The sequence below is a fragment of the Colletotrichum siamense genome (assembly GCF_013390195.1).
Source record: "Colletotrichum siamense strain Cg363 chromosome Unknown KSG_Cg363_contig06, whole genome shotgun sequence".
Taxonomy (NCBI): domain Eukaryota; kingdom Fungi; phylum Ascomycota; class Sordariomycetes; order Glomerellales; family Glomerellaceae; genus Colletotrichum; species Colletotrichum siamense.
In genome coordinates this window covers 3,914,921-3,939,038 of record NW_023501019.1, presented here as the reverse complement: position 1 = coordinate 3,939,038, position 24,118 = coordinate 3,914,921, and the positions used below count along the sequence as shown (strand labels likewise).

Here is a 24,118-nt window from a genome sequence, read left to right as displayed (position 1 = left end):
TGTGAGAGCATCCATTCCATGGTAATAAGCCAGACTCTATTGCCGAGGTTGTAACCGGCATCGCGATGTGGGGGAAACACCCAGGGCTAGCGTCTGGTACGAAAATTACGCAACATTGAGCAAAGCGAGAATGAAGTCCGAACGAAGGACTGCTTTTGATCGTTTGGCTCGATATCTGGGCAATCAACTAATACCTCATAGTACTAGACCAGCATCATGAATGTAGTACTTGATGATAATCCCAAGGCAACTTGAAGCGCATCTTCGACGTCTGCACCTCACTTGCCATGCCGCCGAGTTTAGGCCGGCTGAAAAGCGGGAAGTCGTGATCAAACTGGGAAAGCAATCAGGCTTGAATTGTCGGGCCTATTCCAAAGTCCGGGAATAAACAGACGATTGATCACGAACAGCTGAAGAGCCGTTGTGGTGGAAATGGCAAATCCACAATTCCATCATGCGACCAGCGCCCAATACCCGAGGTTAACAGGCCCGGCCGAATTTTCACAGCGCCGAAAACTTCCACTGCCACAACGTGAGCCCTCACCTCATGTTTTGCTCACGAGCTCAAGAAAAACTTCAAAGGGCTGACAAACCCTCTCCGCTAAAAAGAAAATGGGGTTCTCCAAAGCTCTCCAATTGTTGCATGGGTCAACTCCACAAAACTCAACTGCTTCCCCATGGGAGTGGTCTGCTTGAACTGCTTGATGGGGGCCTAATAACCCACAAATTCCTCTTTACGGTTCTAATTGCCGGTATTCTCTCCGCGTGGTATTAACATGACGTATCCTCGTCACGAGACCTGCCACACCGCGAAAGCATTACCCTTCTCAACCTGTCCCCGTCACGCGTTCCCCGATTTCCCGATTCCTGGAAACAGGCAAGGAGGGAGGGACAAGAACACCCAAGGCCGCTCCCTGCGCCAATCGGACGATCCGTTGCCCAAAGTGCCGGTGTTCTGCCGCCGGCAGGCTGTTTGTAGGCGCAGTTCAGCTTTTCCATTACATATCAGATGCGGAAATGCACTCCGCAGGTCATAAACATTGGGGTAGTAGCATGACGGGTGGCCCAAGGACGACAGAACAGGGCCGATTACTTGTGCGGGGAAAACTGGGGAGGGCATATTGTTTTCCTCCGGTTTGGGTCGACCAGTTCCACGGCTTTGGCCCCGGACACCGTCTTGTTCCCCAAAACATGCTACTCCAACCGCCATCACGAGAAATTTTCTGTGAAGAGTCCTGCACTCCGGTCATGCTAGTGCCGGCGCAATGTCGGACCTCCACACGAAGCCTTGCCCACTTCAATTTTCTTCGACGGCGGGGGCGGGGAGGGGAGGCTGGGTTTAAGGTCGGGACCCGGTCGATGGCCACACGCACGAAAAACAAGCTTGCTGAAATCTCCAGGTTTCCAAGCTGTCACCCGATCCGCCTTCCCCACAGCAACGGCTCGTCTTCCCTGTCACTCGCAGCGGCAGTTCTCCGGAATTTTCAACTTCTAGTGCTGCGACGGAAGTCCCGACATGACAGCGCCAAGCACCGATACGGTCTTTGCTACTACTCGGACAGCATGTTAAACTACTGCGATTCCGCGGGTTTAGGCGTGGAACGCAGTTCTGAAGTCCGATTGTTGGCGGCAGCCTCGAGCGGTGCACACCTAGTAAAGCCCTTTTGAGCAGATCTCTTTCTAGAAGGACCAATGACTCAATATTGTCTCGTTACGGCTGAGGCTACGCCTTGATCACTAGTCATGGCCGGTATTGGATCTCCACACCCCATATGACGATGTGTGGTCACCAGCATCGAGAACCAGGGGCTCGGCAGCATTCCGCCTCCCCCACGTGTGGGAAGGCTGGCCGGTCTGTTCCGTTTCTCTGGTTACTGGGTAATCTACGGGTAGTAACACTCTCCGAACTTCATCTAGAATCCCACCTTGGCCCTTCGGGTGACGACCGGTGTGGGGCCGACTTCCGTGCCATGACGACTTGGATTACCAATGAGGCCTCGATCACGCTGCTTTCACCGACCTTTGCAGTCCCCCGCGCGGGGCCCGGTGATGTGGGAAGGAAGGTCCATGTCGTCGCCCTTGTCCTCGGAGGGGCCATATTCAACTCGGATGATGGATAGTGCGAGGGCAGGCAAAAGTAGGGTGGTATGGTTCGGATCCCTGCCCCCCGCGGGTCGCGGGTCTGATGGAAAATTGGGAAGAACACGATGAACTGACGTCGGGAGCCGTGAGAGGAGACGAGGATGTATAAAGAGAGTCATGTAACCCCGTGAGATGAGGCTCTTGGATCTTCAGCACAAGCGCCAGACCTCAACTCAAGGGATCTCAAGATGACCGCCGCTCTGTCTCTCATCCTTTCCGGCCTTCTGTTGGCTCCGGCCGTCAATGGCCAGGCCTACGACGCCGGCGAACGCGGCGAAGACGCCTTCGAATACGTTCAGCCTCTGAACACCACCATTCTCGGTCCCTATGGCCACTCTCCGGCCGTATACCCCTCTCGTGAGTATCTCTCAGACTCTCATCGCAAGAGCGTCTGCTAACATAATGTTTAGCCAACACCACCGGTAACGGTTGGGAGGATGCCTTGGCCAAGGCCAAGGCTTTCGTCAACGAGTTGACCATTGAGGAGAAGGCCGACATGGTCACCGGTCAGCCTGGACCCTGCGTCGGTAACATCGTCGCTGTCCCCCGCCTCGGCTTCAACGGTCTCTGCCTTCAGGATGGACCCCTTTCCATCCGTGTAGCCGACTACGCCAGTGTCTTCTCCGCAGGTGTCTCTGCCGCAGCCACCTGGGACAAGGACATTCTCTACGAGAGAGGTTACGCCATGGGCAAGGAGTTCAAGGCCAAGGGTGCTCACGTCGCTCTTTCCCCCGTCGCCGGACCTCTCGGCCGCTCCGCCTACTCCGGCAGAAACTGGGAGGGCTTCTCCCCCGACCCCTACCTCACCGGTATCGCCATGTACCAGACCATCACTGGTCACCAGGACGCCGGAGTTCAGGCTACTGCTAAGCACTGGATCGGAAACGAGCAGGAGACCATGAGAAACCCCACCTTCGACCCCAACGGCACCGACACCGACATCACCGTTCAGGCTCTGTCTTCCAACATTGACGACCGCACCATCCACGAGCTCTACATGTGGCCCTTTGCCAACGCCGTCAAGGCCAAGGCTGCCTCCTTCATGTGCTCTTACCAGCGCATCAACGGCTCCTACGGCTGCCAGAACTCCAAGTCCCTGAACGGTCTCCTGAAGACCGAGCTCGGCTTCGAGGGATACGTCATGAGTGATTGGGGTGCTACCCACACTGGTGTTGCTGCCATTGAGGCCGGTTTGGACATGGACATGCCCGGTGGTCTCGGATCTTACGGCCAGGCCTGGGCTTCCGGCTCTTTCTTCGGCGGAAACGTTACCCTCGCTGTCAACAACGGCACCCTCGACGTTGCCCGCGTCGACGACATGATCCTCCGTATCATGACCCCCTACTTCTGGCTCGGCCAGGACAAGGACTTCCCCTCCATCGACCCTTCCAGCGGTGACCTTAACACCTTCTCCCCCAAGTCCACCTGGGTCCGCGAGTTCAACCTGACTGGCGAGCGTAGCCGTGACGTCCGCGACAACCACGGCGAGATCATCCGCAAGCACGGTGCTGCTGCCTCCATTCTCCTCAAGAACGAGAACAAGGCCCTCCCCCTCAAGGCTCCCAAGTCCATTGCCGTCTTCGGAAACGATGCCGGTGAGGACACCCAGGGCTTCTACAATCAGAAGGACTTCGAGTACGGCACCCTCGTCGCCGGCGGTGGTTCCGGAACTGGCCGTCTTACCTACCTCGTTTCCCCTCTTGAGGCCATCAAGGCTCGCGCGGCTCAGGATGGTGCTCTCGTCCAGCAGTGGCTCAACAACACCCTCATCATCAACTCCAACATGAGCGATCTCTGGATCCCCAAGACCCCTGAGGTCTGCCTCGTCTTCCTCAAGACCTGGGCTGAGGAGGCTGCTGACCGCCAGCACCTTGACGTTGACTGGAACGGTAACGACGTCGTTGAGGCTGTCGCCAAGGACTGCAACAACACCATTGTCATCACCCACTCTTCCGGTATCAACACCCTTCCCTGGGCCGACCACCCCAACGTCACTGCAATCCTCGCCAACCACTACCCCGGCCAGGAGAGCGGCAACTCTCTCATCGATGTTCTCTACGGCGACGTCAACCCCTCTGGTCGTCTTCCTTACACCATCGCCCTGAACGGCACCGACTACAACGCGCCCCCCACCACCGCCATCAACACCACCGGCGAGTACGACTGGCAGAGCTGGTACGACGAGAAGCTCGAGATCGACTACCGCTACTTCGACGCCAAGAACATCACCGTCCGCTACGAGTTCGGCTTCGGTCTCAGCTACACCACCTTCGAGCTCGCCGACTTCGCCGCCGAGGCCGTCGCCGACAACATCACCTCCGCCCCCGAGGAGCGCCCCGTCGAGCCCGGCGGCAACCCCGCCCTCTGGGAGACCATCTTCAACGCCACCGTCACCGTCTCCAACTCCGGCGACGTCGAGGGCGCCGCCGTGCCCCAGCTCTACGTCAGCTTCCCCGCCGACACCACCCCCGCCGGCACTCCTCCCAAGCAGCTCCGCGGCTTCGAGAAGGTGCCCCTTGCCGTCGGCGCGAGCAAGACCATCGGCTTCGAGCTGATGCGCCGTGACCTCAGCTACTGGGACGTCGTCTCCCAGCAGTGGGTTATCCCCGCTGGCGAGTTCACCCTCGGCGTCGGCTGGAGCAGCAGAGACCTGAAGGCTTCCACCACCATCACTCCTGTGCAAGCGTAAGAATTCCGTAATGTATTGTGTGGAGGGAATCACGACGCATGATTTACGACTCTGAATAGTATTAGTAATGTCTGGATAGCAGTGAAATAAACACCTTTTCAGTTACAACGTTCTCTGGTGATGATGATGTGGCTCGTGCGAGCGGTCCGGTTGTGGTTGAGTTGATGTAGTCTGAGAGACGGGGAGCGCCGGATGCGCCGGCCGGCATTCATGGGCGGAAATTATCCATAACGGAGACAACTGGCATTTGGGCTCCGTTGAATCTTGTGTGCGGTAGCTTGCCGAATACCAAGACAGACATTGTTTATCACAGTTCAAGCTAGACGTCCCAAAGTCTAGCCAATGCAAGCAAATGTGATGTCGTCTGTAATACTTGGGTTGGTTCTCCCAATCAGTTATGACCTCTCGGAAGGTCAAAAGAAGTAACCAGAAAGTGCCTTTCTACCATTCGCAAGCTCAGCACGAAGGAGAAGGCCATAATCTAGACTTTCCCTTAGGGTTTCGGGTCCGCTCCAGATGACCGGCTGAGAACCAAAGTCCGTCCTCCACATTCCGCTTTTGAACTCCGAACGATGCGGCTCAGTAAGCTTGAAAGTTCAGACGATGTCGTCACAACTTCCATATTAGTCTCTTTGGCCGATGTCGTTCGTAGCTTCAATGCGGACTTCCCCAAACCCTCGGTAAGAAGGCTAAAATCATAAATACTTATATTGCGACCGGGGCCACGCATCGAGGTGCTGGTAAACGCTGTGAAATCGATGCAGCTTGACTGATCATCTTCCTCTTTGCGCATTCTTGTTGATATCAGTCAATATGTCGGCTCAGGAGGATCGTGTGCTGCTGGAAAAGCCGTTGGACCAGTCTGTGCCAATGTCAGAATCATCGGATTCATCCACGTGCGGGTGTCGGGTAAGATCCTTCCCGTCAACGAGCTAGCGGCTATCACTAACGCTATGAAGGGCCGACGCGCAGGATTCCATCTGAAAACACTTTACCTATTCACTAGAAGCGACATCAAAACCGTTCTAGTACCCCAAATCATCTTTCTCGTGGCCGCAGTCCTTGGCCATGAAACACTCACGACGATTCAAAGGCCGACTGCCTATGAGGCGTTACAGAGGTTGCCCCTCTCGGTGTTCTGGATATGGGTGAACCTAATCGTCTGCGGCATCTCGAATCAGCGTCTCCCAGAATCCGTCCTTGAGGACGAGCTCAACAAACCCTGGCGGCCTATCGCTGCGAAAAGACTGACGCCGGATCAAGCACAAAGGTTGCTGCTCACCATCATCCCCTTGGTGATGGGCATGAGTCTGTTCATCGGTGGCTTCACGCCGTCGGTGACAATGATGGCTCTATTATGGACGTACAACGACCTCGACGGCAGTAGTATCAACATTTGGTCGCGAAACTTGATCAACACTGGAGGAATCATGTGCTTCAGCGCGGGATCGTTGGAGGTTATCTCGGGTGGCCAACTCCTGCCCAAGGCTTGGGTTTGGATCGGGTTGACAGGAGCCGCAATCGCAACCACCGTACAGGCCCTCGACTTTCCTGACATGGAAGGCGACCGGGCCAGAGGACGACAGACCATCCCACTGGTCTACGGGGAGAAGGCGTCCCGTGCAGGACTGGCCGTTGCGGTTTTGATGTGGTCGGCGGTATCTCCGTACTTTTGGAATCTCAGTCTGGTTGGATGGGCGGTGCCGATGGGGTTTGGGTCTGTCATGGCGGTTCTGACGGTCGCGAGAAGAGACGAGAAGTGTGACAAAATTGTGGCGAAGTTGTGGTGTTTGTGGATGTCTACGTTGTATGTCCTACCTCTTTTTGTTGCATGAAGCGGGAATGTCTCATGGTTTGGAGCAAGCGTTGCATGGGGTTTCGAGACCGACTTTGAAGGCCTCAAGTGCGGCACACAGGAAGCACATGGGCTTGCGTTCGTTTATGGGTTGATGTCGGGTATACCCAATAGATTTCTCGTTCTTTCTCTCGACTGAAAGGTTAGAATTATAGTGAGACGCGAGCAGGCAATGCCTTTGAGGATTTAGCAGACATATGGATAGGCTTCCTGAAGTTCTTGCAGCTCTTAGGCTTGACACGTCTGTCATCCAAGGTATAGATCCTCATCGTCAGTGTGATCGTCATCATTTTCGTCATCAGTATCTGCTCAGAGTTTACCATTGATCAAGTATGAGGACCATCGTTCGGCATGTGCCAACCCGATATTAAGAATTGAATCTGCATGTCAGTTTCTAAAATGAGTGCGAATTAAATTCGTCATGTTCTGCGTCCTCTCGAGCTGTCGTGATAGTCAAACTTTTCGCGGTAACTGATTGCAGGTAAGCTCGACTGTGCCGTTCTGCCGCGGCGATGTCCAAAAAGGAAGGTCAAACAGGCTCGCCGAATCATTGCCCAGGGCCGCCCGTTATCTCCCCGCAAATTACTCGCTCTCGGAATCCTTCAGGACGTGTGCGAAACGCGTCACATCATACGTACTAGGAAGTCATACATACCTTCATAAAGTCTGACCAAAAAACACCATTGGGACCTGTTACCGATCACCTCGGCCATCTTGGCATTCAATCGCTCAATCGGCGGACATGATTCCCGCCTCATTACTGCTCGGTGGCATTATCGGCCTAGCCGGGGCCCAATTCCCACCGAAGCCGGAGGGAGTCACCGTGCTGAAGTCTAAATTTCACGAAAATGTGACCATCTCGTACAAGGAGGTAAGATGAGTTGTTCCGAATCAAATTGGCCCGACGCCCTAGGGATGAGCGGGATTGACGTTGCGCCGATAGCCAGGAATCTGCGAGACGACACCTGACGTCCGAAGCTACGCGGGCTACGTCCACCTGCCGCCCGGAACTCTGGACGATGTGAACGGAGAGGCGCAGGACTACCCAATCAACACGTGAGTTTCCCGCGCATTGGGATCAGACGATGGGGGCTTACCACCAACGCGCAGGTTCTTCTGGTTCTTCGAGGCCCGAAAGGCGCCCGAGAATGCGCCGCTGGCCATCTGGCTGAATGGCGGGCCCGGCGCGTCGTCCATCATGGGACTGCTTGAGGAGAACGGCCCATGCTTCGTCAACGAGGACTCCAAGACGACGCGACTCAACCCGTTGAGCTGGAATAATGAGGTGAACCTTCTTTACATCGATCAGCCGAATCAAGTGGGCTTCTCTTACGATGTTCTCACCAATCTCACCGCGCACATGAATGAGGAGGGGTTCATGGAGTCGTTCCCCGCCGACTTCAGCGACGGGATCCCGGAGTCTGGCAACTGGACTTACCGATATGGTACTGCGTCGAGCCAGAACATATCTCAAACTGCCCACACCACGGCGCATGCTGCTCATTCGCTGTGGCACTTTGCCCAGACCTGGTTCTTTGAGTTCCCGTTCTACAAGCCCATCGATGACAAAGTGAGTCTCTGGGCTGAGTCGTATGGCGGGCATTACGGGCCTGGTATCCTGAAGCACTTCCAAAATCAGAATGAGCTGATCCAAAACGGAAGCTCGCCTGAGAAGGATGCTCACTACATCCATCTCGATACTCTGGGTATCGTCAACGGCCTCATTGACTTTGTCATCCAGGCTGAGACGTGGATCACGTTCCCATACAATAATGTGAGTGAAGTTTGCCGCGGGATCGTGCGTCTTAAGATTGAGTGAATGCTAAGTCATGAGCCGAAAGACATACGACATCCAAGTCTTCAACCAGTCCATCTACGATGAGCTGATGTACAACTGGACCCGCCCCAACGGTTGCCGTCAACAGATGGCTGATTGCCAAGACGCCCTGAAAGAGCACGGCCCGTTGCTCGCAAGCGGCAAGAAGAACTACACGGAAATTTGCGGCGGTTTTACCAGCGAATGCGGAAATAAAGCTGTTGAACTTTACCAGTCAATCGGTAATGGGTGGTACGACATCGGCCATCCCAAGCACGACCCCTTCCCGGCCCCGCATCTGTACGGATACCTCATCGAGGGGGAGGTGCTTTCTTCTCTCGGAGTTCCGGTGAACTACTCGGAATCTTCGAGCGCCGTGGGCAGGGCTTTCAATGAGAACTTTGGTGTGCAGCCTTACCTTCCACCCGGAGGTGGCCACTTTGGATGAACGTAGAGCTGATACCGTGTGTAGACATCATCCTGGGCGGGTTCAGCGAGTCGATTGGATATCTCCTCGACAGCGGAGTCAAGGTTCACATGATGTGTAAGTTGCCGTCCCACTCCCGGGGCGCATTAGTGTACGACGTACGAATGGGTCTCTGACATATTTGTAGACGGTGATCGCGATTATGCGTGCAACTGGGTTGGCGGGGAGAGGGTGAGCCTGACGATTCCCTACAAGCGCTCCGAGGACTTCGCCAAGGCCGGGTACGCCCCGCTCGTGACGCCGGACGGCATCACGGGCATGACGCGGCAGTTCGGCAACTACAGTTTCTCGCGGGTGTTCCAGGCCGGCCACGAGGTGCCGTCATACCAGCCCGTGACGGCGTACGAGATCTTCATGCGGGCGACCTTCAACCGCGACATTGCGACCGGGCTGATCCCTGTGACTGATGAGCTGGCGACCGTTGGCCCTCTGGACATTTGGCACATCAAGAACGTGCCGCCTGCGCAGCCTGACCCCGCGTGCTACGTGCTGAAGCCTGACACTTGCGCGCCCGAGGTGTGGGAGATGGTGAAGAACGGTACTGCGTTGGTGAGAGATTACTACGTGGTTGGGACCATCGAAGAAGATGGCGATGAAGAAGTTACGCAGACGATTCAGGGTCCGGAGAAGGGCGAACAGCAGGTTTCCGAGGAGCTGTAAGCGTGAACCCTCTGGACAAGACTAGTGTTTAGTCGCTGCACGCTGCCACGGTGATTCCTAGCTCCAGCAGCCGGGAGAGCAAGATCAAGCCCGTCGGCCAAGTGTGTTTCAGTGATTGGACGCATGAGGGAGAAACCGTCAGAAAACATGCAGCGCTGGTCGCAGCCCTATGCCCTAGCGCCGGCGTGTTGGAATGGTTTGGTATAGCAGCGGACCGCGCGTTTTTAAGCTTAGCTAGGGCTATGAAAAGAAACATTCAGCGCCGTGCCATTTTCATTCCAAGTTGTCTCGATTGAATGGGGTGGACGGGAAACAAAAGGGACGGAAAATGTGTGCTAAAAGAAGCGACCCCCAGCCGGATATGGTGCCGTGTGGCTCGCAGACCCAAGAAACAAACCGGCCCCGATATGCGAATCAATGAATCATCCGAAAGCGCTGGCCAACCGGGGATCGTCGGCGAGACTCACGATGCCGCTTGGCGGTGCATTTCATCCGATCCGATGACCTGGACCCCCCTGGCGGGAGGATGTTGCGCCGGCGGCAAGCCGTCACGCAACAGCAGCAGCAGCTCTCAACTCGTTCGACCCCTCCATCCCGGGAGGCGCAGCAGTCCGCGCCCGGGTGGTGGCCCAGCCGGCGTTTCTTGGTGAGCTGGGAGCTGAACAAGCCAACAGCGGCTACAGCAGGTTGCAGGGGGCAAGCTTTGAGGCCGCGTTTTCAGACGGAGTCGAGTCTTGTCTGGCGTCGTGTCCAGAGTCTCTTGTGTCATTGGGTGGTCAACGCTTCTTTGCAGCGCAACATTGGGAGCGGGTTGCGACCGGTGCTTTTTCTGAAGGGTGACCCTTAGCATGAACTGCAGCAACAGACAGCAGACATGTACCACGACGCGCGCTGTGCTGTTGTCGTGCGCCTTTCACATGCCAGCTGATGAGACAGGGGAATGATATCAGGACGCAGCAACCCAGCCCATCTCTTGCACTTCAAGAATGATAAGGGTCCCCTTTTTGCAATCCCATCTATTTGGCGTGTTACTATCGAACTCTCATAGCGACTATTGTCCAGCCGAGGTCACAAAGGTGCAACAGCCCATTTATATATCCGTACTGCTGCTGGAGCACGATTCATCTCCACTGATTTGCAGAACAATTGCGTTTTGGACGACGCCCAGTTGCTGGCTGAAACAGAGCTGAAACCCCAGTCACAGGCCGCACGACAGCTCCCTGGACGAGGGCGTTTGACCCTTATTTCTTGCTACCGTTATCAACACAGCTTATCATCAGATTGACGAAACTGCGACTCCATTTGGGAAGAGGACATCACTTTATAGAAGACGAATCTTGGGTGGAATCTTGATTGGGAAGAAGAATACGGATACGACAACTTCAACCAGTCAGAGAAACAAGTCACAATCATGGATACGAAATCATTTTCGTCTCGCATTAGCGACCTCGTGAAGGTAAGCTACTCAGCGACAGCAATCGCTGACGGGTCTCCCAGCGGGGCCTGAATGATTCAAGCATCGCCGCTGACATTCCCACCACAGTTTCTCTCATCAGTACAAGGCGATCTCTCCAATGTCACCGCACCGCCATCTTTCCTGGCGCCCTCGTCGGTCGTCGAGGTCGGCCACTGCTGGTCGCAGAGGCCAGGCGTCTTCGTTGCTCCGGCCCTCGAACAGGACCCGGAGAAGCGTTCGTTGAAGGTGCTGCGCATGATCCTTATCGCTATGCGCAGCCAGTTCTACGTCGCCGGCGCCCCCAACGTCAGCATCAAGAAGCCCCTCAACGCATTTCTTGGCGAGCTTTTCCTTGCGTCCTGGAACGAGGGCAAGGCGTCGACGAAGCTGGTCGCTGAGCAGGTCAGCCACCACCCGCCCATCACGGCGATGCACATCGCGAGCAAGGAGCACGGCATCCGGGCGGATGGGTACGCGCGCGTCGAGATGACGTTTTCGAGCAGCGTCAACATTCGCCAGATTGGGCACGCGGTGGTGCACATCGACAAGTACAACGAGGATTACCTGGTGCCGCTCCCTGACGTCAAGGTTCGCGGGTTCTTGAACGCGTGCTTGTACCCCGAGGTGATTGGCACATACTACATCGTCTCGAGCACGGGCTACGTATCGGAGATCAAGTTCTCGGGGACGGGCGTTTTCAGCGGAAAGAAGAACTTCTTTCAGGCGAGGATGTACCACAAGAACGACAAGAAGGCGACGATTTACTCATTGGAGGGTGTCTGGAGCGAGGGCTGGACTGTGAAGGACGGCAGGACAGGCGACGTTATCGAGAAGTACGAGGTCGACGCGTTGGAGAACTTGCCCGCGCCCATGGAGATTGAGCCGATTGCCAGCCAAGATCCGTGGGAATCGCGCAAGGCGTGGGCTGGCGTCATCGAAGGCCTTGGGAAGAACGACTTCCGGGAGACGGTGAACGCGAAGAGCGAGGTAGAGCAGGCGCAACGACGTATGAGAGCGGAAGAGAAGAAGAAGGGAGAGACCTGGGAGCCGTTATTTTTCAAGAGCATCCCTGGGTCGGAACATGACATTTTCCACCAGCTGGCCAAGCCTGTGAACTGGCAGCTTCATGATAAACATACTAAGGGTGTTTGGAAGGTTGATGAGGACAAGCGGGATACGGTTCAAAGACCATTTAGAGGGGAACTGACGCCTTTGGGATAGGCACGGCAGTGCTCACCTACTAGATTTTCTGTATCATGTTCACGACTGGCGTTTGGATTACAGAATTGGAATGGGATAGGCGCTTCGGAATTGGCTTAGGACTATAGGATGTCAATACACTATTTACTACTTATTTACGCTATAAACTCTGTATCTCAGTCCCAACCGCAAAGAATTGAAGCGATACTTCGTTCACAACCACTTGACAGCCCAGCATGTGTCTTCCTTCCTATTTCATATCGCAGTGCCACCGTCGCCACCAATTGCGATAACCCCCTTTCCAGCTGCTTTTTCGCTCTTGATCCTCGCATAAGCATTGCCTGCGTCCCCTAAGCCAAAGACATCCTCGATCACCGGCTTGACTTTGCCTTCCTCAATCCATCTGGCCACCTGTAGTGAGTGCTCCGGGTTTGCGAATACTGAATGGAACTTGAACCTTCTCTTTCCGCCTCCAAAGAGCCTTGGGAGAAAATGAATCGAAATCAAAGTCTTGAATGTATGGGCTGTCAAAGGCAAACCAATCGCCACGTAGGTCCCGTTGGGGACGAGATAATGGTGACTTTGCCAATACAGCTCCGTATTCAGAAACATCGTATCCAGTATGTGATCAAACTGTTCCCCTTGTCTCCTGAGCGTGTCTACCAGGTCACCATTTTTGTGGTCAATCACATCATCAGCTCCAAGACTCCGGCAGAAGTCGGCATTCCGCCCCGAACAGACGGCAACAACTCGGGCGCAGCCTAGAGCCTTAGCAACTTGAATAGCGAACGTCCCGGTGCCACCGCTGCCTCCGTTGATCAAGACCGTGTCTCCCTCCTTCACGAAGGGAGAAAGTGCTTGCATTGCCGTTACACCACATATACCGACACACGCGGCATCCTTCAACGATACGTCGGCGGGGACCGATGCGATGCCTGATTTTCCTATCACGACGTACTCGGCCAGCGTGCCACACTTGTGCATCTCTGTCCTTCCAAAGACGCGCTGGCCAAGTTGCAGTGTGGTGAGAGTTGTTGCGACAACGGTGCCCGAGTAGTCCACTCCGGGGATCGCTGGGTTGGGGAAGATGCGGTTGACGAGGGGAAGTTCGGCGAGCTTATAGTCGTGGTTGATGGAGGCGTAGGCCACTTTCACGAGCGTGCAGCCCTTGGGAAGTGAAGAGGCAGTCTTGGGAAGTGGTGCGTTGGTGACGAGCTTGAGGTTTTTCTCGATACTGCCGGTGGTGGTACGCCATTGCGCCACACGCATTGTCGCAGGAAGCTGGGTGGATGATGCCATGCTGGCATTAACTGCCGAAGGCTATAAAAGCTTCGACTTCAAGACGACGTCCATGGACTCATTATACTTTTGAACACTATCAGATTTAGCATAGCGATTCAAGGTCGTTCGTTGTATGGCCATCTTGAAGCTGACAGTGGCGTGATAAAGCGGAGGTAAGGATCAAGTACCAAAGCCGCCGGAGCGCTGGAATTCACCGCGCTGACGACATGCCTGATGCCCAGTGCGATAGCTCAGGAAGCTTCCTGTAGTTGACGGTGGCCTGAGGGTGAGAAACCAATCATTGTGTTGGGCGTAGACGCTGTGCCGCGATTGAGCTTCCCACGGCGCCGATATTGGAGTGATTTATCAGAGGGATTGAAGCATCAGGAGACTTCATATTCTTGGCTCATGGTGTCGTCAAATAAGCCTTCAAACAATCGGGACTTCTGCCGCAAATAGAGCCATCGTAATGTTCACGAGCATCACCTATGGCAGTCTCGGAATTGAATCACTCCACATTCGGGTTCAGTGTCCTCCATGCGTCCGGCCTGCTCCGGGCTTGCGTGACCCCACGTTCGCCGAACAGCGGCGCAATGCCCGATGGGCAGAAAGCATCTGTAGTCCGCTAAGGTATCTAGCTGTGGGTTTTTGTATGACTTGTTTTCACCTACAACAGCCATTGGCCACCCATGAGAAATTCTCCGGTCGTACCACATCAGCCACTTGGCGACTAATACTGCGGCAAAGGCGTTCATCATTCACCTTCGCTTCATTTCCCTGTCCTAGAGATCCGCCGTTTGGTATGTCACTACGTGAAAACGTATCCTAGGTTGTGACAGCTGAGCTGAATCGGAAGGATGCACATCCAAGCCAGTCTAGCTCGTAGAGGACCATCATTGCCTCATTGAACTTGGATGTCCCATCGATTGTAACACAGCACATGCATTGAAGGTGACGAGCCAATCTGCAGGCTAACATCGAGGACATCTGCAGGAAACATTTGTCATCAATATGTCGGCACCACTACGATTCAAGAAGGCTCCTGGCGGATCTGAGCTTGACTTCAATTATTGCTGCCAAAGAGGGCAAGATCTGCCTTTGCAGTAAAGCGCATGGTGGAATGAATCCCTGATATAGAGGCCCTATCTTCAGCTCTTCAATCTCTTTATGTTGAGGAGGTTTCGAGCCCACCCAGGAGGGGTTTTCACAGTAGACTTCGACCTCTTTATATCGGGCTCAATCCTACAAGCATCATTTGGCACCGGTCGAGTAACCTACTTCTTTTCATCGTCGGTTATGCCGGTCACTATTCCTCCATATTCACTACTCAATACTCTCAAAGCTTTGCGTATCACCTAGACTATGTGCGAACGAATGTGGCGGCTCATGACCGATATTTTCAAATCGATGGTCCATTTTCTTGACTCTATATGGAGAAACAATTACGCCCCGATTCAAAGGTTTCTGAATGAGCGAGACTCCAATCTACGCAACCAGCTGACGATCGCCTGGAGAGACTACACGCTTTCGCAATTGAACGTAACTCTGATCACAGTAACTTCCTCCAATGATTTGCGCTCCAATTAGACACTAAGGAGATACAGGCAGCCCTGATAAGCAGTGTCACCTCAAGCTCCTTGACTTGGAACCAGTTCACGAACCCAGCTGCCGAAACGTCTGCTGTAAAGGTAACCAGGGTTCTCTGGTACAGTGCATTTTTCGTGTCATTGTGCTCGGTTGGAGCGTCCTCACAACAATTGGTTGGTTTGCATCGGCTGAGCACCTACGCCGGGGGGCCATTCAAGCTACGACAACTCCTGAGTCAAATGTCAGATCCTGATGGGCATCTCGAGCGTTGCAAGACCAACGAGGACCCAATAAGTCTGGGTCTCGTGCAAGCTTACATATGGCATATTCCTCCATTTCTTCTGCTGGGCAGTTTATACCTCTTGGCTATTGGACTATGTGTTCTTGTATACGATCACATTGGCACTTTGTTTGGAACTCCTCATTTTGGCCCCTTTGTAAGTCAACCACTGCCCTGAGGTTGCGGTGTGACCGGATAACTAACATTTTCTTAGCTTGCTCTATATACCGTGATTTTCGTGCTGTCGATCAGCAACTTTTTGCTTGGTTATGTGGTCTTGTATCATTACATGGACGATCAAAAGTCGAGGGAGACATCGATCTAGGTATTCTTCTACACACCCCGTCGCTAGAAAGACTTTGGAGAAGAGGGGCCGAATTTCCACACAATGTAGATTCCAATGAGGTCATACGCATCTGTTGTAATGACCTTTTAATAAGCCTCCACGTAGCTCATCGAGGGTTTCCTAAGAGTTTCCTGACCTTAGTCATTTCAAGCCAGACATGGAGCTCAGCAAGACTAGTTAGATCCTTTTCTGTCCCCGTGCCATTAGTCTAATCAAGCCTCGGTCCTTTGTATCTCCTATTCGCATAACCAAACCAGTTACCGATGGCGAAAAGTCCCATCACTCCGATGACGACACTTGCGTAGTCTCCTTAAATCAGCTAAAAGCATTGAGAAGCTGGCTCGCAACGTACTTACTCATATTTGAAGCAGTAACGGGCATTACCACGGGGAAATCGTAGAATATCAATGCAATGAGACCCAGCGCGATTGTCAAGACATTGGCAACAACTCCGACAGGCTGTGGCAGTCGGAACTTGCACCTTGGTAGAACCCTCTCAAATGCTGCCGCCCCTTTGAATCTGTGATAGAGAGCCAAAGCCGCTGGGAAACTGAAACTGACTTGTTGAAGAATCAGACCTGTGGCGACCAAAGCATTGAACGCTGTCGAAGACCCAAGAAATACGCAGCCCAAAATGAAAATGAGAGCTGAGTTGAAAATGAGTGCGTTGACAGGCACGCCGAATCGCGGGCTAATATTGCCCAGAAATGACGAGAACACTATCGCATCGTCTCGAGCGAAGGACCATGTAAGTCGGCTGGCTGTTTGTAAAGCACCTGTACAAGCAAAGCAGCCGCATACAGCAATGGTCACAACGAAAGTTGTGGCTGCAGCAGAGGATCCTGTGGCTTGCGACCAAATCTCCAATATCGGATATCTGTATTCCCGATAGATTTTGTTACCACTCATGTCATCGAAGTCTCAGACGAATCAAGTTCGATGCGTGACTTACGGAGACTGGAGAACAGGTTCAATGTCGCGGAAGCTGTACAGCATCGCGACGCTGAACACGAAACTTGACACAAATCCAATTGTGACAGTGGAAATCAGAGCTTTGGGGATACTAGAGGCTGCATGGTTGCATTCTTCGGCCAAGTGAATGGCCCCATCCAGGCCGGAGTAGATGAAATTTGGGTTGAGCAAGCCAGTGAAAAAGACGATACCCTTTGACGACCAGCCGCTATCGTTGAAAAAGGTTGTCCACACGAAAGAGCTGACCTGCTTGGGGTTCGAACGTGCCAAGCAAGTGACAGTAATGACGAAGAAGGCTGTCAGCGAGATAAAAACTACGAAGGAGGTCAGACTAAGGCCGTGTCAAATCTAGTGGAAGTCCTAAGGGAACCTGCTTACACCCTAAGTCGTGAATCCAAGCTGTGCGTTTCATTAAAAAGATATTGTAGGCGGTGAATGTAAAATTGAAGGCCTGGAAAAGCAGGAATATATGCCACGTTTCCGGGATGTATCGAGGATCGAGGTAAGACGCCAGTGAGAGTACCATGACCGGCATCTGTATGACGAAGCCTGCTCCGTTGGCTATCCAGCCCAGGAAGTTGACTGAGCCGCAGCAGTAACTCTGCGGTATTCGCCGTAAGCATTGATATCGCGATTATTAACGTGTATATGGTCCTTACTAGTACACGGCTAGAACGTTCTGGTGCAAGAATGCTGGTCCAGTGATACTGGCCTCCTGCTGTTGGGTAGACGGAGGCGATCTCGGCCATGCTTAGTGCACAGGCACCCCCAAGAACGAAGATGAGAATGATGCCGTATAACAAAGTTACCGGACCGCCCGACGCAATTGAGATTGACAGTGTGACTGCGATAGCCGACCAGCTATTGCAAATGTTCCATCCGAGGCCAATGATCTCAAGAAGCCCAATGTCCCGTTTTGTGGGAGACTGGAGGCCGAGGCGTTTCAAGTCGGCATCTTCGTCGCTGCTCACTCCAGCCGAGTCATCTGGAAAGTCTAGCATCAGCCCACGATACCAGGACAGATTGTTGCGGTGTGTGCGACCTACTCTTTTCGGTCATTGCCGCGTCTCGGACGTAGGACGAGGGCTTGCCCTGGCTTTCCGCCGAGTCGAACACCATATCTACGACGAGAAATGGAGAACGAATGCGATGGCGTAGGTAATGACCAAATCAGAGGATTTCCGATTGAATTTAAGCATAACAAAATCCATACTCAGCATCACATTCTGCATTTCAAGATCAGACCACTCGGGCGACGGAATCTGCATGCCTGCATCGCTGATCTGTACCGAGCTGCAGTCATCCGCAGGGTAACGCTGCGATGTGCCAATTGCGAGCCCTCATTCGTGGCCAAAAATCGAAGTTTCACCATGAGAAGCAATCTTCATCTTAGTACGATGCAACGTATGCAGACTCATCACGTACAATACCTAAACCTTTGGGCAAAAGTCAGCTTGAAGGCAAGGTTCCGTCTAACCGAGATGCTCGTTTATGCAGGGAGGTGCCATCGCTTCGCTTTTGCGGTGCAAAGTGTTCCTCTTCTGCTTGGCTACATAAGCATCCAGGATTGCTTCTATCAGACCGAGTGTCTCACTGGTGTGCAAATGTTCAATACCAGCCCTCTCCACCTAGCTAGTGGCACAGTCATGAAGCGACTCTTACAGGTCACCATCGAAGGCGTTGCACGTAAAGGCCAGAAAATCATCCGTCTTGCCCCAAATTTACATGTTCTGAAAGCAAAGCGATGGAAAACACGTATGCAAGAGCTTAATTGAATCGACAGCATAAGTGCCCTCTAAGCTTTGATCCCTACACACAATACAAAAAAGATTCATCTACGCCATTGAGCGCCTGGTATTTGAAATGAAAGACAGGGAAAAAAGCATAAACATAAGAAGTTTCAAAACACAGAAGAGATCCCCAATGAAATGCCTAATCCCAGAGCCATCGTAGAGACGGACCATTCGAGAGTTCCTGCCATGTTGGGCCTATCACCAAAGCCGTCGGGCTCACGACTCCCCTGCACGACGTTGTTTGCTCGGACGCATCGAAAAACTTGATAGTCCGTCTGGTTTTCACCATCGTCATAGTTGAATGACAAAACGACAGGCCAGACTCTGGTCAGTGCTTCGTCGTAGGAGTCGTTGGTTTCCTTCTCATCAGAAGCGTTGAAAATTCCAGCCACCCATGAGTACAGGCTGTAAACCGGACCGGTGTCGTTGTTTGCTGTTGCCTCTGTCTGGTTCGTCAAGTTCCCTGTACTTGGTGTGAGATAGTAGCTCATACGAGAACAGGGTGACTGTCTTACTTATGAGGTATGATAGAGGGTCTATCTTCTTGCCGCAGCTGTCCGGTTTGTGGATCAGGTCACCGCTGGTTGAGTTGCATCGTGCTGTTCTGGCTGCTTGCTTCAAATCCTCAATGCACATATTCGAGATCCAGCCGTTGCAAGAGCCATCCGTGTCTTCGTCCAATGTTTCCAAGTCTTTCTTAGTGTACGGGTCGCTGATTCCATTCCAGACATACGAGCAAAAGGAGTAGTTGCTGCTGACGTTGCCTGCTTCGAACGCGTTTTTTGGGCCTTCGAGATCGATGGTGACAGGGTTCATGTTCCATACGGCGTTTCTCTCAGGTTCCTCTTTGGGAGTCTCGCCATTGGTTCTATTGGTTGCAACTTTTACCTCGATGCTCCAACCATTGCCTTGGCCATATAGAGTCGAGTCCGGTGGATTCACTAATGGTTTGGAAAGGTCAATACCGACGATTGGCCAGCTTCCGGTCGCATTTGGTTCCTTTACGGCATTTGGGACAATGGTGGAGTCGTTCCATATATCGCGATGGTAGAGTGTTCCACGGTTCGCGAGCGGGAACAATTCTGCGTTGGAGGCATAAACTCCTGAGGTGGAGCTAAGCCCTACTAACAAGCCGGTAGTCCGCCACAACATGCCCATGTCTACGTTCAAAGTGAAAGAAAATAAATGTGATAGAATGTTGATACTCAGAAAATACAAGTTAGAAATGGCGCCTAGACTGAGAATCCGCTGGTGAATGCTTCAGTAATAATAGACTTATGCTATGAGTGGACAGCGGTGTGACTACTGAGATGCCGGCGTGCTTTTATCATGTCTATTTAGGAGAATTTGATCTATCCCTTCTGCCTGATGCGTAGAGATATGACGTGGAGGCCTTACCATAGCTAGGTAAGATTGCTTAAAAATAAGCTTGCTTTCCCTGCAGGATTCGCGATCGGCGTGGCACAGAGGTCTGGTTGAGGTACTTTGGTATGTGCTGACAGGGAGCTAAGGTGACAGCTGCCCTACCGCTCTTCACTATTTGAGCTTGCCAAGACGCGATTTCCGTTATGTTTCAATTGAAGGAACGCCTTTTGTGTCGCATCGTACGTCATTCTTGAGGCGATGCGAGAGGGCGTAAACGCTCCTCACAATGCGGCACCTAGGCTGAATACAAGGCGAATTGCAACTGGGTATTTCGTTATTTTCATCTCAATGGATATTCTTAATACTCCAATATCGTGACCTAATGTCTAGCATCAGGTGCTGGTGGGCAAGCGGCGGTATTCGGCAACACATTCGTCGCGCCGCTTCCATCGAAGTAGCAGGTGCCCAAACTATTTTCGCATGGCGAGTCAGGACCAGGACAGCACCATCCATACGACTTCCACTCATAGTTCTACATCGATTGGGTTAGCTCTTTTGTTTAGTATGAGGGGTCAATAGAGGATACTCACATAGCAAGGCACGGGGGCAGCAACCGTGGTTGTGGACGCGGCAGGCTCGGTAACTACCTCAACGATTGACGTCGTTGTCGTTGGCTCGAAAGTGATGACTACCAACGGCGACGAGGTTGTATCAATCGCTGCAACTGTGCTAGATGGCTCCTGGCTGGACGAAGGGGAAGCCGACGTGGGAGGGGCGCTTGAGGGAGCAGCTGAAGGCTCATTGAGAGGGATGCTGGATGGCAAGTCTGAGGTGGTCGTGGTATCGTCGGCTCCTCCCCCTCCGGCTCCGCCACCTCCGCCCCCACCTCCTCCACCAACGGGAGGCACAACGGCGCCGCCCCCTGCGGCCGGGACGGCGATAGGAACTACAGGCTCATACTGGTTGCCGTTGGCATCTGTCATGGGTGGCGCTGTGCTGTAGGAGATGGAGTAGGAGACTCCAGAAGAGAACGTGATCGAGAAAGAGGTCTGAGTCGATCTACTAATGCTCCGCGTGCTGCTCTCGGCTTCACTAGTTTGTGACGGGGCGGAGGTAGTAGCTGATCTCGATGGGGTATTGCTGGACGATGGCTGGGCGGAACTGCTTGCCGAAGGGGTGCTCGAACTCGTCGAGGACGCCAAAGCTGACGTCGATGAAGGGGAGGACGATGATGACGAATAGGTGGAGGAAGAGTGGGTAGAGCTTGAGGGTGATGATGATGATGCGGTAGAACTGCTGGAGCTGGATGTTGCCGTCGTGGTACTCGCAGTGCTGCTGCTAGACAAAGATGAGGATGAAGATGAAGACGAGCGAGTACTCGAAGACTTGCTCGAAGAGCTTTTCTTGCTTGAGGTACGCGAGCTTGAGGACGTGGACGACCTGGACGTTGTAGTGTTTCGGTGTGTCGTTGTATTAGTGAAAACATGCGTGGAAAACGTCGTCGGTATCCGCGTCGAGTTGAACGTCGGAGGCGGCGTGATAGTGGGCGTGACTGGACCAGCTGCCTGGCGGTTCACGACATTGTAGTGAGCTGCTTGATGCTTGTAATGCTCAGCTCTCTGAAGCAAGTGATTGGCCTGTTCTTCACGATGTTGGAGCCCCTGAGTTACCCCTGCTACCGCAGTGAGGGCTACCAAAACAGCTGAAAGGTGCATTTTTGAAAAGAATGGACTCGACAGAAAGAGTGACTGCCTGTGTGGGTTGAAAGAGTGACTGGAATTTGGGCATCGAAGAGCTCACCGCAAACTTGCAAGATAGGAGAAACATGATCACATTTTGTACGGACGACCCCTTTGGCGCACCACTTCGTCGCTTCCCGTCTTGCACCGCCGCGAGCCCCATCACCAAGGCCGCTTGGCGAGCTAATGCATCTTGACCATCGCATTAGGAAGTTGGTATCCATCTGAATGCCACGCGAAGTCTCGGCACCGATAGGATGTTGTTGGCGTGCTTGAGCGGAGTCGGCAAGGTCGGCAGAGCCCCTTAGGACCCGACGTGCCCCATCGGCGAAGGGGACTCGGCCGCAAAGTCCGTCCGAATCCGGACCCCCGGGAGCGCGGGTAGGGAGCACCACGCCTCAAAAGCAGGATGCTATGCCAGTCGACGCAGGCTAACGAGACGAACGGTGGAGTAGAAATGCCCATTTGGTTGGCTGTGAGAGCTGCGTAGGGCTGGTGCCCGAGTCAGTTGTTGATGCTCCTGAAACTTCGTGTTAATTTGCTGGCTGGAAGATAGAGTGAAGACCCATCAACCCCTGTCTGGCAGAGAGCTCGGCGGAGGTCATGGCGTCGATGGGCGCGTTCACGATAACCACGAGGCATCAAGCGGTGCGGTGCCAACAACATCACCGGATTGCTCGGTGTAGGGCTGAGGTGAAGCGCGTGGCATTGCTGTACTAAGTGGGCAAATTGTGGGATCTAAAGAGATAGTCTGATCATGCAATCACGGCAATGAGGAAGGAGGATGGCAGGATTATTGATCAGGTTTAAAATGAAATCGCAGAGGAGATCCATCCTGCTGCCGTCTTCATGCACGTCAATAGATCTCCACTATTTCCATTCATAGAACCAAAATTGGGGCTTCTCAGTTTGGCAGGTCTGATTTTAGTCGGCAAAAGTCCGTTTTTCTGCTTCGGGAGAATATTACTCAGATAGGCAAACGGAATTATATGGGAAACATGGAGACCAGGGGCGATGATGGCGATGGAGGGCATTCGTCGGCCCAAATATCAAATCCCCGAGGTTCGGGAGATCTGACTATTCTACTACCTCAACCAGTGACGTATCAGCTGGTAAAGGTAGACTTCTATCTACATTCATCAAAAGGCAAAAGTTCGCTTTATCGACCAAGATATCCAGGTGCTTGTAGCCATCTCCAAACTTCTGCCCTGCTATCCTCACCGTCTCCATTAAGATATCAATGGGCCCAACATCCATGACTGACGTGATAATTGTGGGTGGGTTCAAAGATAAAAGATCTGCCAATGAACATCCGACATCAAACACCTTTTCCAAGATGCCGACACCATTGGCTTCAAACGCTGTGGTGGGCAAGAGCCTGGAGACGAGCACGGTATCTCGTGCGATGGTAGTCGGATAGCTGAGCGACATGCTGTCCTCACTGTCGGTCCCCGATAGCAGTGTCCTCGACACACAGAGCTTCCACACAATGACTTTCAGCCATTCCCGGGTGATGAGAAGATCAGCCTGCTGCATCGGAGAAAAGTTGGATACGTTCGCGAGTGCATTTGATAGAGTGTTTTGTAGCCGCGCCAGCTGTTCAGGCTCTGCCGATTTTGATGTCGACGATGGTGTAGATGAGTTCCATGTGGCGATGAAATCCGTGTCAAAAGGCCGGAATAGGGAAATGAGCTCCAGGAAGCCGGGCAGAATTTTGGCATCGGGGCTGAGCGGGTCGATCTGGGGAAGATCCAGCATAGGCTGCAGCGTCAATGGCCGATGCCGTTGCATTGCATAGGCTCTCTCTGTGATGAACAGCACCCAAAAGATGCGCCGTGCGTATTTTTTGGTGGAAGCGTCGGCGATTTCGTTGTATCTTGCTTCTTCATGATATCGTAGCGTTTGCAGAATGGTCATGGCCTCACGGATGTAAAACCATGCTGCGTTGTCGTTGTTGAGGCAGAAGTAGATGCAGTAGAGGAAGAATGAGGTTTGGACTTGTGCAAGTGACTGCGTATCGGCGACATTGTGGTATCTTCTTGATCGCAGAGCTTCTGAGAGGAAGAAGTCAACCGGAGGAAGATTGATCCCTGCTGAACTGCTTTGTTGTAGGTTGGATAAATCCGCAGGAGTTGACAGTATGTCGGGGTCCAAAGCGATATTGGCACAGCACGACATGAGAAGGCCATAACTTTCGGGACATCTTGGATATACGCGCACGCATTCTTCCATGCGTTGTTGGTCCAGCATTGGTGTGATGGGGTATTTGTGTTTGAAATAAGCGTCGAGACATCGTCTGAACATATCAGCCGATACTTGAGGCGACGGTTGGAAGCCGTTATCTACCCCAAATGCACTCCGAGGCAAGGCCGGTACTGGCGGTTTCGCTCGTGAAGCATGCCCAGTCTCACTGCACCCAACTCCAGGTTCTGGATGACCCGGTTGAGGAA

The 24,118-nt window shown here is 53.1% G+C and overlaps 7 protein-coding genes across 7 annotated transcripts; 4 read left to right on the top strand and 3 right to left on the bottom strand.

Moving 5' to 3' along the window:
- Positions 1-2,330: 2,330 nt before the first annotated feature.
- Positions 2,331-4,831, top strand: bglG-3 (putative beta-glucosidase G; the record flags this gene model as incomplete). Its single annotated transcript, XM_036641884.1, has 2 exons — positions 2,331-2,499; positions 2,553-4,831. The coding sequence occupies 2 exons, from the start codon at positions 2,331-2,333 to the stop codon at positions 4,829-4,831; spliced, it is 2,448 nt and encodes an 815-aa protein (XP_036493393.1).
- An 813-nt stretch (positions 4,832-5,644) lies between these two features.
- CGCS363_v010034 (Fumagillin beta-trans-bergamotene synthase) lies at positions 5,645-6,666 on the top strand (the record flags this gene model as incomplete). Its single annotated transcript, XM_036641883.1, has 2 exons — positions 5,645-5,740; positions 5,791-6,666. 2 exons carry the CDS (start codon positions 5,645-5,647, stop codon positions 6,664-6,666), a joined length of 972 nt encoding a protein of 323 aa, XP_036493392.1.
- Positions 6,667-7,428: 762 nt separating this feature from the next.
- CGCS363_v010033 (Carboxypeptidase S1-like protein A) lies at positions 7,429-9,649 on the top strand (the record flags this gene model as incomplete). The annotated part of the gene is made up of 6 exons (XM_036641882.1): positions 7,429-7,557; positions 7,630-7,742; positions 7,797-8,460; positions 8,528-8,906; positions 8,975-9,046; positions 9,117-9,649. The coding sequence occupies 6 exons, from the start codon at positions 7,429-7,431 to the stop codon at positions 9,647-9,649; spliced, it is 1,890 nt and encodes a 629-aa protein (XP_036493395.1).
- Positions 9,650-11,060: 1,411 nt separating this feature from the next.
- Positions 11,061-12,326, top strand: CGCS363_v010032 (Oxysterol-binding protein-like protein 4; the record flags this gene model as incomplete). The annotated part of the gene is made up of 2 exons (XM_036641881.1): positions 11,061-11,105; positions 11,193-12,326. The coding sequence occupies 2 exons, from the start codon at positions 11,061-11,063 to the stop codon at positions 12,324-12,326; spliced, it is 1,179 nt and encodes a 392-aa protein (XP_036493394.1).
- A 234-nt stretch (positions 12,327-12,560) lies between these two features.
- On the bottom strand, positions 12,561-13,574 carry CGCS363_v010031 (Zinc-type alcohol dehydrogenase-like protein; the record flags this gene model as incomplete). Its single annotated transcript, XM_036641880.1, has 1 exon — positions 12,561-13,574. One exon carries the CDS (start codon positions 13,572-13,574, stop codon positions 12,561-12,563), a length of 1,014 nt encoding a protein of 337 aa, XP_036493397.1.
- Positions 13,575-16,007: 2,433 nt separating this feature from the next.
- CGCS363_v010030 (Choline transport protein) lies at positions 16,008-17,890 on the bottom strand (the record flags this gene model as incomplete). The annotated part of the gene is made up of 6 exons (XM_036641879.1): positions 16,008-16,108; positions 16,156-16,556; positions 16,752-17,085; positions 17,150-17,372; positions 17,431-17,756; positions 17,818-17,890. 6 exons carry the CDS (start codon positions 17,888-17,890, stop codon positions 16,008-16,010), a joined length of 1,458 nt encoding a protein of 485 aa, XP_036493396.1.
- A 3,131-nt stretch (positions 17,891-21,021) lies between these two features.
- Positions 21,022-23,846, bottom strand: CGCS363_v010029 (putative sucrose utilization protein SUC1; the record flags this gene model as incomplete). The annotated part of the gene is made up of 2 exons (XM_036641878.1): positions 21,022-21,267; positions 22,803-23,846. The coding sequence occupies 2 exons, from the start codon at positions 23,844-23,846 to the stop codon at positions 21,022-21,024; spliced, it is 1,290 nt and encodes a 429-aa protein (XP_036492695.1).
- Positions 23,847-24,118: the final 272 nt, after the last annotated feature.